Source organism: Mauremys reevesii, linkage group 2 (genome assembly GCF_016161935.1).
Source record: "Mauremys reevesii isolate NIE-2019 linkage group 2, ASM1616193v1, whole genome shotgun sequence".
Classification (NCBI taxonomy): Eukaryota; Metazoa; Chordata; order Testudines; family Geoemydidae; genus Mauremys; species Mauremys reevesii.
Genome location: NC_052624.1, coordinates 150,020,262 through 150,034,582, shown reverse-complemented (window position 1 = coordinate 150,034,582; position 14,321 = coordinate 150,020,262). Strand labels below are relative to the sequence as shown.

General features: G+C 41.0%; 1 protein-coding gene across 13 annotated transcripts in view; it reads right to left on the bottom strand.

Moving 5' to 3' along the window:
- Positions 1–2,498: 2,498 nt before the first annotated feature.
- Positions 2,499–14,321, bottom strand: part of AAK1 (AP2 associated kinase 1) — a 129,436-nt gene continuing 117,613 nt past the window's right edge. For all 13 annotated transcript variants that reach the window (XM_039523764.1, XM_039523762.1, XM_039523761.1 and 10 more), the window contains one exon: positions 2,499–9,311. In XM_039523764.1, coding sequence (XP_039379698.1) covers positions 8,170–9,311 — 1,142 coding nt within the window. In that variant the 3' untranslated portion in view covers positions 2,499–8,169. The remainder of the gene's footprint in view (positions 9,312–14,321) is intronic.

Below are 14,321 nucleotides of genomic sequence, written 5' to 3'. Positions count from 1 at the left end.
TTTAAAAGGAGTAGGGTTTAAAAAAATGCAAAAACTTAGGTTTTTTTTTAATGTACCCTCTAGTTTTTGTGCTTTTAGTGTTTATACTTCTCCAGCCCTGCTGAGGGCTAGAAATTAACTGTATTTTTTTTAATTAAAACTGTAACATAAGATAGTCATCATTCCAGGAGCTCTGGCTTTGAAAGAACCAACAAAATCCCATGATTTGGGACAAACACCGTATTCATTGGTTCTGTTAAAACAGTACCCTCGGACTCCAGCCATGATCAGGGTTCCTTCCACTGGGCTGAGTGCTGGTCAAAAGCTCAGAGAGTGTCTATTCCAGAGAACTGAGCCTTTTTGGTTTTGCCTCACTCTTGCTTGGTCACATATTTAGTTTCAGTATGATCATGGCCATTTTAGAAAGTGCAGCCCTTCACCTCTGCATTGCACACTGCCCTCTCAAACTGAGACTACAATAGGCATAGCACTTGCAGTGCAGTAGTGCCTAGAGATCCCAGGCCCCTGCTGCTAGACTCTATAATTAAAATACATATAACCTGTGTCTAAGAGAAATGACAATGGAGGGGGGTGCTGCTGGCTCACACTGTTTTGTGGAGGTATTTGTGTACGAAACAGCAGAAAGACCAGCGAACGTAGAGAGAAGGCAGCAAGGAAGCACCAGCACTGCGAACGTAGCCCTTTAAATAGCCACAGAGAGGTGTTTGGGCTGAGTGCTGGCTGAAAGTGGCTAGACACTGTGAGCAGAGAAATGGTCTCCTGCTATTTAGTTCCTGTTGTGTTCTGGCAAACAGAACTTTGTACATTCTTTGTAAACAAAACACGAACACTTCAGAGATACCTGACTCCACCATCAAGGTCTCCCCCTAATGGCAGCAACCTGCAAGGTCCTGGACTTTGGCTAACTACTCGGCTCAAAACGGGGTAACTGTCCTTTGGCAGTAACCCAGGAGAGTAGACATGTTGCACAAATCTATGACTAGATTTCATCATCAAGAATTTGGCAAACTTGACTCTCCTCCAGCTAGGTTGCCAGAGACCTATTTGGTCTGAGAATAGCGAATTACATTAACCTATTCATTTAAATTGCAGAGTCTTTGACACAGAGGGTCTGTTGTGCAGATTTCACCCCCTGGGCAGTACTGTGTACAACTATGCTGCTGAATAAAGATGTGTGTGTACGCGCAAGCGCGTGTGTTTGTTTCAAGGGGAGCATTTGAATCCTAAATAATCTCACCCAGATTAGCACATAGTCTATACATCTGTGATTAATTTAAAGGGCATTACTGTAAAACTTGGCCTCTTAAATATACAGTATTCCTGTCAAATTTGAACTGGATAGCAGGTAGGGTTGGGCTGGTCACATCTGTTTTTTCTGCTTCAGACCCTTCAGAAGAAAGCAGCAATTCAGTGGCACAAAAAGCAAGTAAACTTTGCCCATCAGACTTTCATTTGTCCACTGGAGAGAGTTCTATTTACCCATCACTTGAATTTCTTATTTGTTGTTCTGCTTGCTTTGTTGTTCTTTGGCCACCATTTGTGCTGACAGAGTAAGTCCATCCTGTAAGCTTCACTGAAGCCTGCTTGTAACAGGGTGGTCTGTCCTTTTATGGGCCTGGGACCAGGCCACCCTCTCCCATTATCAGACCCACCTTGGAAGGGATCAATTACAGTATAAAAGCCTGCATGTGGTTGAGTAAGGGAGGGGAACTGCAGGAGGGGTTGGTTTGAGATTATTGGCCCTAGAGCAGAAGAAAAGGTCTCTGGGCCTGTCTCTATCAGGGGAATAGCTTTGTTTTGTGTGTTCTTTTGTGAGTTTTGTGTTTGAATTCAACTCCTCTGCCCTGAGGGAAGGGCTGGAAAGAGACAGATGAGGTGATAGATTTTTTCCTAGGCAGGGGGCTTTTCTTGCCAGCCCACACTGCTCCTCTACGGGTCTGCACTTTCTTTGATCTTTCTTTTTAAGGCACGTTTACCCAAATCAATAGGCTTAGTGTAACCTACTAGCTGGTGTATACTTGTGTTAGCTGCCACATAGTGGTAACGTACAGAAAGTAAAAAGCTCTACTTCCAGGGAAAGAAGAGTTTGTGTAGATTTTGTCATAACAGCCTGTGTTTTTGCAGTGAGGTCCTGGGATCCACCACTGCTGCTGCATGAGTGCAGATTAGCTGAACACCATGATGCAACCCTAGGTTAGGCAAATCAAGATCCCTTTAAAATAACATGGGGCCTCCATTGTGTGACCCTGCTCAGAGAGGCCATGCCAGTTTGAATTTCCTAGTCCAAAACCTAGAATCCTACCTCTCTCTTTGGTCTTTCTAGAGGCACCTGTGACCTTGGTTGTTGAGCACCATGGTACGCCTGGGCGTGCAGAAATTCAACTATCAGGAAGGTTTTATTTAAACACCAGCGTGACAAAAGAGACTAAAACCAAATGCTTTGTATCCAGCCCAGTGAAGATTTCATGTTAACAAGAAGGAACACAGAGCAGGGAAGGTGCATTTTATTCAGATAAGGTTTTTAATAAGATGTACATAAGTTTACAGCTTTAACATTTCTTCATCAAGACTCTCAGAAACATAGCAGAATCACACCTGGAGTGCAACAGGACTCTGATAGTCTGCCAGGCAGAGGTGTTTCCAACACCATTCTGATTTCACCCGAATAAAGATGGGATTTGAATGAAGCTCTGGTCTTACAATACACAGCCTACAGTTGCACACAGATTGTATTCCCAGTTATCTGACATGTCCAACTCAGGCTTTCTGTGACATTAAGAGTGTCTTTCACTATCTTAGTCAATGCTTAGTGGAATCTGCCTCATTCAGATCCACTGGATATTTTCTCATCAGGCTTCCTCAGCCAGAACATAATCTACCCTCCCTACACCTGCATAAGATTATTAATCCCTTTTTCTATTTTCTCTCTTTCTTTCTTGGGGGGGATGGGGAAGTAATCAGTGATTACCCCTCTAATTTCACAGGTGGCAAGTCTATATTTATTGTAACAGTAGAGCATTTACAGTACATACAACAAAAACTAAAGGCCATGGTTTAGCAGGATCACCACCACAGCTGATCATAATTCAGGAATGTGTTTCAAAAGCAGAACAAGATTACACAGTGAAAATACCTAGAGCAAAAATACTTTGGAGTCTTTGAGTGTTCTAAAAAGGCCTGGATTTAAATAAAACCCCAAACAATAACCAACTCTCCAACATGACAGTCTTTGGTGGAAGCTGAATTAATGTAACCGATTCCCACTTTGGAGTGATTTGGAGTCTCACAGTTATAGCGAGCCCATTCAGTATAAACTTGCTATATTAAATGTAGCTGAAAACATGCCCCGCTACAGTTTCGGGATTGGTTACATGGGTTTCTTGCAAGTTTAGGATCTTCTGTGTGCTCCATGCATACTGTAGATTGCAGATTGAGTGCACACTGGCTTCAAGATAATAAGATTGTAAACTCAACACTTATCACATATACCATAGTACTGAGCTGGCTGGAAGGGAGAGCAGATGCAGTTACGAGTCTTGGAAATAGAGCAGTAAGATAAAGAAGATGCAGGCTAATATGAAAGCAGCTCTTATGGCTATGATCATTGTAAAAATGCAAAGGGAGTGAGATGCACAGAGCTGAGCTGATTGCCTGGCCTGAATTTGTGCGTGCAGAAGCTCTGATTAAGCCTTTCCAAAGGAAAGGGTTTAACCAAACTCAAATTTAAATTGGCAGCGAACTGGGAAACGACTCCACCACATCCACAATTGAGAATTACAGAAGCGGAAGATTGTCACAGGACTGACTGGTATTTGTCAGCGCAGCAGGATGAAATTATATTTGAGTTCTTTCTGTGCCGTGACTGCATTTGGAAAGGGGGGACAACTAGGAGAAATCTTATGTGATTTGTGGGATGACACTTGTAGTATATTTAATATCAAGGTGGGGAAGGAAGTGGGAGGAACGAGAATCAGAACAAAAATGGCCTCCCCTCATTCTACTGCTGCTATCATGAAGGGAGGAGTTTTCTCCTCCTTCCTAGAAAGTTAATTAGGAACAGCCACTGAGTTGCAGAGCTTAGAGAGAGCGCTTTGCTCTGCAATTGCTAAAGGCCAACCAGGAAGTTCACCAAGACCCTATTTTGTGCAGATGGGCCCTTAAACGAGTGACCTTGATGGGATTCCAGGCAGGCACGGTCTGCATCAATCCAATTGTGAAACTGGAAGGGGTGCTATTTTCAAAAGCACCACGTATCTTAGGAGACTACGGTCCTTGAAATTCAACAGGTCTTGGTTGCTTCTGAAAAGGGAACTTTATCATTTTTGGCCAGAGCCAAAACAGAAAACCGATTGCTTCAATTTTAATGGCTACCGGGAAGTGGCAGAAATAAGAAATTTAACAGAACTTTTTAAGTTGTGCTTATGTTCAGAAAAGTGGTTTAAATTGTATTTGTATTGTGTAGCTCTGTCTAGTGAACAGTAAAAAAGTCAAAGCCTTATGAAATCAAGATTGCCAAAAAACCCAGAAGCTCCATAGTACATTCTGCCAAATGCATTAAAAACAGTGAACTTTAGATTGTATAGGGAGATCACAACTCCATTTTTTATTGGTCAGGTTGAGGTTGTCATGCTGGCAACTTGAGAGGTGGGGGGAGGGAAAAGAGTTGATCTGAAAAAAATCAGATTAACAGGGCAATGAGATATAATTTTCAGAGTTTTCTGATCATAAGCAAAATTCCAGTACTTGGTAGACTGAGCAAAATGAACTCATCTGAACAGAGTGCTCCTGTACATAGTTAAACTATTCACCTGTTGGGTTTACTAGCAGGATTGTTAGTTTCTTGTGCACAATTTTAACTTGCTTTTCATAAAAACTGTCAACGTCTTGGTTGGAAAATTCAATCCATAACAAACCTACATAAAGAAATTGAGGAAAATACGCTCATCTGTCAAAACTACTGTACATTTCCCATTCTCCCTTTCTATCCTGCCTGGCAGTGTAAGATAGCTAGATCTGAATTACCTGCAATTCAGGTCTTCATTATGGACACTAATTGGCAAGAAAGCAAGGAGCTGGATCCTAGCAGGAGTCTGAAGAAGGATTTGCCAATACTTTTCCATCAGTACTTTTCACAAAAAGTCAAGCATTCCAAGTAACAGACATTAGAGCAACAGAGCTCTGTAGTAACTTTTTCAAGTCAAAAAATATATGGACACAGCCATTAAAAGAAAAAAAAAAGATAAGGACCTAGGTTTGGGAATCCAGTTATCAGAGACAATGGGTCCAGTTCTCATCCCATTTATGCTGGTGTAACTATTTCCATGGAGTGGCTCCTCATTTACACCATATTCAATCCCATAGTATCTAGATTTCTCTTTCCTTCCCTCCACTACCTCACCAAGTGAAATTAACAGTTCAGAGCAAAGTTCTGTCTCCAGGTTCCGCAAGTGACCATAACAGGGGATTGCAGAAGTGCAAGGACGAATCTGGGCCCGAATACTAAGCCTCATCTGTATGCCTTGTATTTCACAGTTTGACATCGCAGATGTTCCAGGCATTCCACATTCATCTATTCCAGCAGTAACGCATTTGAGAAGTTATTTTTTTGTTTTTAAAAATCAACCAACCAAGCCACCCACACACAAACTATATCCTCAGTTTAGTTGGGAAAAAATGTTATTTCCAAGAAACTCAGAAACGGGCCTACAGTACTTCATTTTCTAGGATGGCTGACAAGGTCCGCTACCACCACAGAGCTACAAAATCTAACTTGAAACATAACGGACAAGCAGCAGGAAGTTGCCCACCTTTAAAAACAAAACAAAAAAGAGGTTCTACTTAACCTGAGCTAGGCTAACCATGTCACCAACCACCAGCAATCTATGCTCCTTATTTTCAAGTATTCTTCCCTCCCCTACCTGAGTATTAAACACATAAGGTCAAGTTCTTTACCCTTGGTTACATTCGTACAGCCCTGCTAAAGTCAGAGCTGCACAAGTCCACCAGCAAAATGTGGATCGTGTCACTCTGACTGCAGTATGGGTTGGGCAGGGGAAGAGGAACAGTGTTTCATTAATCCTCTCCCATTTGGTGGCAGACAAGTTTGTTCTAATTTGCTCTCTCTGGCTGTGATGTTAACAGTGAGCTGTAGGACTAAATGTTTTGCTTTGCATAGCAAAGATCTGCTCATATGTAGTTTCAATGTGCATTCTATGTTCCTTGAGCAGTTATTTGGGCACCTGGGAGCTCAACGTCATAGGTCTGAGTTTTTGCAAAGCAGTTTCCGGTGAGACTGGAAAGTCTCATGTTTACGTGACTGGACCGGATTCTACACTCAGTTACACCAGCTTTACACTTGTGAGAGACTGCTGGATTTACAAGTCATGCCCTGATTGACACCAGTGAGAGAGGAGAACCCCCGCTACATACTCCGTTCAATAAAGCTAAAAGACAACAGTTTCTAGGAGCACGTGCCCATCTTGTAAGATGGCAGAACCTAACACCAGTCCCACACTATCTATTTACAAACTTTTAAAACCTCGGCAAACCAACCCTGCCCTAAGCCCAGAGAATTCAAGGAGATGTTGCGAGTGTAACCAAGGGCAGAATTTTCTCTTCGTTTTCAGTGCAAAGCTCTAGGCCATTTATTATTAAGTTGTCAAATTAAACTGGGAACAAAGTCATAGCTACGCTTTTAAGAGCCGGCTCCACAGACTACTGACGTCAACGGGACTGTCTCCATTGACTTCAAATAGGCATTGGATCAGGTCCTTAGAAAATGAGACTGTCATGGAGACCTTCCCGAGATCGCCCTCTTCTAGGATGTTCACTAGGAGAGTGGCTTCTCTGGATATGCCAGATGACATTTTAAAAAAAGGACAGCACTATTAATGGTCAGCAGTCAAAAGCATCCCTACAGTCTGACGTTTAGAAGTGTTTTCTGGGGTGAAATAGCTTGAAAAACCAACTGATTTGGCAGGGACTGTTTTGCTACCTGGTACTTGCCATTAAATATGGATGCTTATTAATCAAGGATACTTGCCTTTTTCCTTCCTTTGCGAAAAGACATGGGGGCAGACTAACAATTCCTAAGGAGGTCAACTGTACCCCTGCTCAGCCACCAACAGTAACACATGACAAATATCGCAATTAACTTCCACACTAAACAACTACATTTTCCTCTAAACTCAAGTGTGATACACTAACATTTTAAATTATATTATAAATACTAAGCAACTGTCCTTTTCCTTAGTAACACAGTAGGATCATGGTATTTCTAGAGTGTAGCCAAATGTGACAGGAAGAATGTGTCTGAAAGATTGTGATCAGGTCCTAGGTACGCATGTATGGAAGTATCAGCAAAGCAAAGAGCTGATCCAAAGCTCATTGAAGTCTTTCCATTGACTTCAACTGGTTTTGGATCATGCCCAAAGAAAGATATACATTTTCATGTATTACACCTGCAGGCAGTGAAAATTGCCTATTACATCTGCAATGAGTGAAAACTTCTTATAGGCAAGAAGGCCAACACAAGGCCTATGCAATAACTTAAAACAGGACTTCCATGGTGTGTAGGTCTCATGGTAGGACTAGTGGCACGTGTCAATTTTACTCCACGTGCATATGATCTATATCACACACACACACACACACACAGTTCATCAAGTTGCCAATCTACAGTTCCTGGCTTTGTGATGACATTAACAGTTGGGAAGAGTTGTCCTTTGGTCTCTTCCAGAATTCCCCTTGGTAAGAAAAAAAAAAAAATCATGACAACCTTTCTACTTCAAACTCAGTTCTTCTCCAGAGCATTAGCTTGTCCTGATTGATCTGCTCTGGCATCTTAACTGTATGCTAGTATTAATGATAATTCATTTTATCTCCAATGGATTTCCCCACACTGAAGCCAGAAAATATGGAATATTACTGGTTTAAATAAGAATCTAAAAAGTATTGGGGAAAAATAGCAACTAAAAAAAAGGATGGGAAAAACCTCCAGAGCCTGGAATTCAATATCCTGAAACTATCTAACATAACTTAAAATGGTTGAACTAACTATCACCGCAACTGGAGTTTTGAACAAAAATATATATTGCTATGGTTGCTTGTTTCAACTAAGAGATTGAAGGTCCTGTGAGAAATGCACATCCCCCATTTCTCTCAGACTGTTTAAGGCTTTTGCTTTCCTGATTTGGAAGGAAAGGGTGCTGAAGCAAATGGGTCAACACTGGGTAGCTCTTTAGTCCTGGAAGACAGAGAAGCAATAGAGACAGATCCTGCGATAGCCTGTTTGTTGGTCTGAGAAACCACTTTGTATGCTGCTATGGGTTGGACTTCCAGACCCTGCCCATCTTCCGGACTGTAGTGACGGGAATACTTTGATAGAGACTGTGGACGGAAAGGCTTACTAACCATTGAACCCAAGACGGCTTCTTGGGAGAGTGCATGTCCTTGGTTTTTATCATTAGGAATGCCACCAAGATCTTTAAATGTAGCTTTGGGAGAAATGCCTTCTTGGGTCTCCACTGGTCTTATGGAATGAGACGGAAGGTTGGCTGACTGAATAAACCCTACCATGGAGTATTGGGCTCTAGATGAGACAGACAATCCGCATGTTCCTGTATCCAAGTTTTGGAACTTGGAGTTATCTACATGTTGGACATCACCAGTTTGACCTAGGAAAGAGGCTGGAGAGTGAGGCTCCTTAGAAATGTTATGAGAAGTCAACTCTTCCAAGCTTTTCTTTTTTGTGAAAGGGGCACTTAGGAATACATCTGCCTCTTCTGGCTGCCTGACAGGAACATTGTTCTTGGAGATGAAGGGAGCTTTGGTAAAGATGTCCAACTCATCATGCACTATTCTTGAGCTTCGGAAAGGAGCCGTGGCAAAGACATCTGGCTCATTGAAAATCTCTCCGGAGTGCTGCTTAAAGGCTGTAAACAGAGCTTTCCCCATACCCCTCTGGGAAGGCTGGGGCTTGGAATCTTCTTTGGAAGCCACAAATCTTTCCTTGAGTGTTGATTGCAACTTACTGGACTCCTCTTCTTCTTCTGAGTCCATAAGTAAAGGCCTGGACCCACTACAATCCAAGATGTCCACCTCATGGTCTGTCCCCTCCCCCTCACTGCTGTGGAAAGAACTGTTGCTTGAAGGCCCATCTCTTGCAAAGTAATCGGATTCTGAATTGTGCTGAGTATTCACTTCAAGCATCTCAGGCTGGCCTTTGTACAGAGGAAGTCCATCGGTAGCAGCAGGCAGTTTACTGTGCTCAGTGGTTAGGACAGAATATACAACTTGTTCCCTCTGCAAACCTATAAGAACAAAACAAGAGCATTACTCAAAGGGCTAGATCCATGTAGTCAAACACAAAAGCAACTTAACCACATCAGAAACGTTATGATGTTCAGATTTAAACTGCCACACATGGAAAATGAGAAAAAATAAAATAAAATAAAGATCAGGCAAGGCATTCACAGCACACAAACTGGAAAATAATTAAGCACTTCCTCACAATTAAGGACACCACAAGTACAACATGTTAAAAAGAGATGGAAGACGTTAGGTAAGCAGACGTTCCAATTCAATATTCCCTCCTGACACTGTTCTATGAAGATCTTTTCTATAGGTCACCCACAAGAACCACAACCTACGTGGATTTTCATTTCAGAAAACTGCTGTCTAGAGTGAAGTACCAGTGAATGGACAGGTCTCGGTAAAAATCAACACTGCCTATTGACATAACAGCCCCCTATATGCAAATAGCAGTAGAGTAGAATCTAGATTTTACAAATACCAATCTTACAAATGACTTCTCATATGAACCATCTTTCTGATGGGGAGGGGGAAAAAAATCAAAACAAAAAATGTCAATGAAGAACAAGTTGACATTCACATTCTGATGCGTTCAGTGCCTTGCAAATCACTTTGCAGTGGCTTGAAGAAGAAAAAAAAACAACAATGTGGTGCACCACACTGAAACTTATGCACCATATCTATTGCAAAGTTGAGCTCTTCAATTTTATGAACTCTTGGATTTTATGAATGCCTCAATTCCAAATTAGTTCATCAAATAGGGGTTCTACTGTATACTGTTTGGCATTTTTTAAAGATTTAATTTTTTTTCTGTGAGCCAGCTCCCAGAAATAAAAGTGGCATTGCACTTAAGGAATGTAAAATAGACACACCTACCTCCCTTACTGTGAAAGTAGTAGGTGTTTTAAAAGAAACAGAATGTGTTTCCTTTAGCAAGGTATCCTACAGGATTTTGTATCAAATCCGGTAATTTTGACAATGGTACTCAAGCCATTGCAAAACAGGCACAGTTAAATTTAAATAACCCTATATAATGATTACAAATGAAATATCTAACACAATACTAATTAACTAGCTTGGTTCTAGGTGTTAGTAAGATTTTACTAATAAGGAAGAAGTGGAGGCTTACTATCCTGCTGTTCTCTAGTTACAGAAGCCCAAGAGTTGGCTTGTTTTTGCCTTATGAATCACACAGACAGTTATCAGAATACAAGATATCTTACCTTCAAAGAACTATTAGCAGGTTAGAAGTATGTCATTGGACTCATGTTAGCAAGAGGATAGGAAAAAGGCACATGAAAAACTAAGCAGTATAGATTCCAGACAAAAAGATTTGGGTTTTGGTAGGTGATATTCATCAAGCAATAGGACAGAAAGATGCACTAACACTTCTTTTGCTTTAAGCAAAACATCTCACAGTTTTGCAAACTTGCATGATCACCCACTCCCACCCCCTGCATATATTAAATATGTAAACATACACACTGAACTTCAGGGCATAACAGATAATATATTACACCAATTGCTCATAATTAAAGACAATACTCAGACATCCAAATGATTGTTTATTGGGAAACAATTCACTTAAAATACATTACACTGTAAAGTAAAACAGCATAGATATAGGTGAGCATTTTATAAGGTACTGTACAAAAATACTGTCTTCCTTCTCTGAAGTGTATGTTGTCAGGAATGACTTAAACTTAAATACTAATCTCAGTTCGACTACAGTAACAAAAAGATCTAATTATCTATATAGATTTTTTTCCCCCTCCTTCCAAGAGGTTGACTAGTATATTTACCAAGTGCCCAAGCTGAGTGCTATTGTATGATTTTTAAAGCAGCAGCTGACAAAGACCAAGACTTGCAGAAGCCTTACATTGGAACATGATGTGGTACAGAAAAATAAGGAAAAAAAAAAAAAAGGAGGACCATGAGCATGCATCATCACAGATGTTACATGCAAATTACGCTATAATTAAGGTTATAATGCAAACTATTCAATATTTCACTAGACCACTATTTCACTAGACAAATCATTTTACCAGAATTATGATTTTTCCTACAGTGTTATCTGCATAATAAGCTTGTATCTACAATGATTGTGTACAGAGTATATCTACAAAAAGGCAGAGATAGGAGGGAAAACAGGTTCAATCTAATTTAAGCCCCAAGCAGTTAAGGACAGTAGCAGCATCCATCTGAACAGAATATGGAGACAGCACCGGATAGGTACATTGCCAAGGTTATGAAGTTAGCATAATTTGTTCCATGACATTCTGCTCTCTGCCCTTGTTGTTAGCTTCAGCCAGGCAAAGCAGCTGTTCTGTGGCAGCTATTCCAAACTATGGGCTGTCAGGGCAGCTGCAGTTTGTGCATGTGCCCTGTGCACTGCTTTCAGCCTATGCCAGACTAGTGGCTCTGCGCTAGGCCCACATCCTGCAGAGACGCATGCAAGGGATGTAGAAGTTCTCCTGGGTAGCCACTGCACCTTCCACTCCTCAATACCTCACACTTAGGCTTAAGTGTGGACAGCCTTGTATATCCGGGAGTGAAATTCACCCCCTGCAGAAGACCAGGTCAAGGCCTCTGCATCATATAGCGAGAGTTCAGTGCCCAAAACAGTGCTTACACTGTGCCTAGATCTTGTGCTGGCCTCTTGCACAGGGGCCAGTTTCACCCTGAGCCTATGTAATAGGCCTGGAAAGTACGACAAGAAGTAGAGCATACTAAAGATTTTCAAGACAAACAAGTGTGTATAGGTGTGCCACTTGAGATGCCATGTGTTGACAGAAGTGGAGTTCTATGCAAATGTACAGTGGTTGCCATCAGAATCTCAACATTTGCCAATGGTTACCACACCAGTACCTATGCTACCATACTTGTTTCCTATTCTAACAAAGTTGGGGAAACTTGGCTCTCCTACACCATTATGAGTTAACGTTCCTCTGATACTAGCTATTCTTTTTTAAATGGCCAGCCACTGTATTCTAGCATATTGCTATCATATGACAAAGAAAGATGAGCAGAAATGCAGCAAGGTATACAACTTTGAGGTGCCACCTTTGCTTAGTTGGGACAATGCTGTCCAAGAGATGGGCCAGCCACCCCTCAGTGTAACTTCTGATGGTTCAATGTTTTTACAAGGTAATTAACATTTTAGTTGTGAGGGCGATATTAATAGAGAAGGACAAAGTTCTACCATCATTAGTCACCAAGGGAAATTTTCCTACATCTTTTCCTGAAGGAAGAAAGTGAGAATTTTGTAGCAGTACCCTTAAAAAAAAAAAAAAAAAAAAAAAAAAGGTGCCACAATCACTCAGCCCCACAATGGATTCAACATTGTGGAAGGATCCAGGCCCACGTTGTTCTAAATTCTCTGGTTCTCTCAGTGCATTTCACCAACACTAAGAGAAGAGTAAAGGATTAGTTACAAGAGTATCTAGTGCACCAGTCCCATAACTAACTAAACTGCCAAGCTTTTTAGAAATATTGAGGTGCGTGTCCTTTTGGACAGGGGCCGTAGGCCAATGGGTTTGTTCTTACAGATATATAAAAACTATTTAAGTGAGTTAAAAAAAATAGGGAGATAGGATAAAGTTACAGACTCTGAAGTGCTCAAGGTCTGCATGAAGGTGGTGTAAAAGTTAACAAGCAATCCTGTGACAGGAATATGAAATCAGTTATATTCAGCCCAAGCCCCAGCTTTTGCCATTGATTAGTTTGGAGGAGCATGCAATGTAAACATTAGTGCAAGTGGATCCTTTAAGTTACCTCCTATAGATAGTGTCCAACAATTCCCATCCCAGGTCAAAGAGAGACCAATGTGACCGATGCACTCAAGGGAAGGAGATTTCTATTTTAAAAAAGGATACCAGCCATTTCATTCTATGTTATGGGTGAAGGGTGAAAAGGACCATTCCACAAATAGCTGTGGTTAGAATGTGAAGGGCAGGTTTAGTGAAACTACGACAGCGCTGCTAGTTTGGAAATCCTGCCCATTCTATTTCATGGCACCGTTTCCAATCACACTATCAGCAAGCAAGCTACAAGATGCTTGGTTGCACTTTATGAACACACAGAACATCCACAATCTCCACACATTGGTTTCTTGGCATCATCATCTATAGGTCCAGTTGCCAACCTTGATGAAGTTGTGCAAGAATGGGATGCACACAACCTCTCTTTGTTGGGAAATAATACTCTAACACTTTAGCTGCCAAGAAATATTAACAGTGCCAACGGGTAGCTGCCCTTCGGATAGCCAATCAGAAAAATGGTCCATACTTGCAAAGTTAGAATATTTCTAAGCATGCTCATTAGTAATAGTTGAAGACTTCATTCCTTAAAATGTTTACATAAGATAGAACTTTGTTTAGATAATTTTCCCCCTTGTATACAATACTTGGTAGAAATTTTTAGAGTCAAACATTGTAGACCTCTCTCTCAATAGAACGCTGTCCTCGGGAGCAAAAAAAAAAAATCTTACCGTGTTATAGGTGAAACCACGTTATATCAAACTTGCTTTGATCCGCTGGAGTGCGCAGCCCCGCCTCCCCCCCGGAGCACTGCTTTACCGCGTTATATCCAAATTCGTGTTATATCGGGTCATGTTATATCGGGGTAGAGGTGTACTAAAGAAAACACTCCCCAAGAACATTGATTTGCTTTACCTTCTTCAGAGAGAAGGTAAATATTAAAAATATACATCCTGGGATAGATCAGGATCTGCACAATGCCGCAGTGTAGAATACTCACAACAAACAGATTTAGCTCACGTTGCTACAGTAAATATGGACAAAAATTAAAAAAAAACCCAACTCTGTGATAACTGCTGCTTTGAGACTTTAGTTTGCATAGATTAGCAACATATAAAACCTGTAATAACCTTATTCTTATAGTGGGTGAGAGGGAAGAGACAGCTTATTACAGGTTAGAATATCAACACTTGAACGGGTTTCTTCTTTTTATGAACATTGTGCAATAATTGCAAGCTACTAGAATAATTA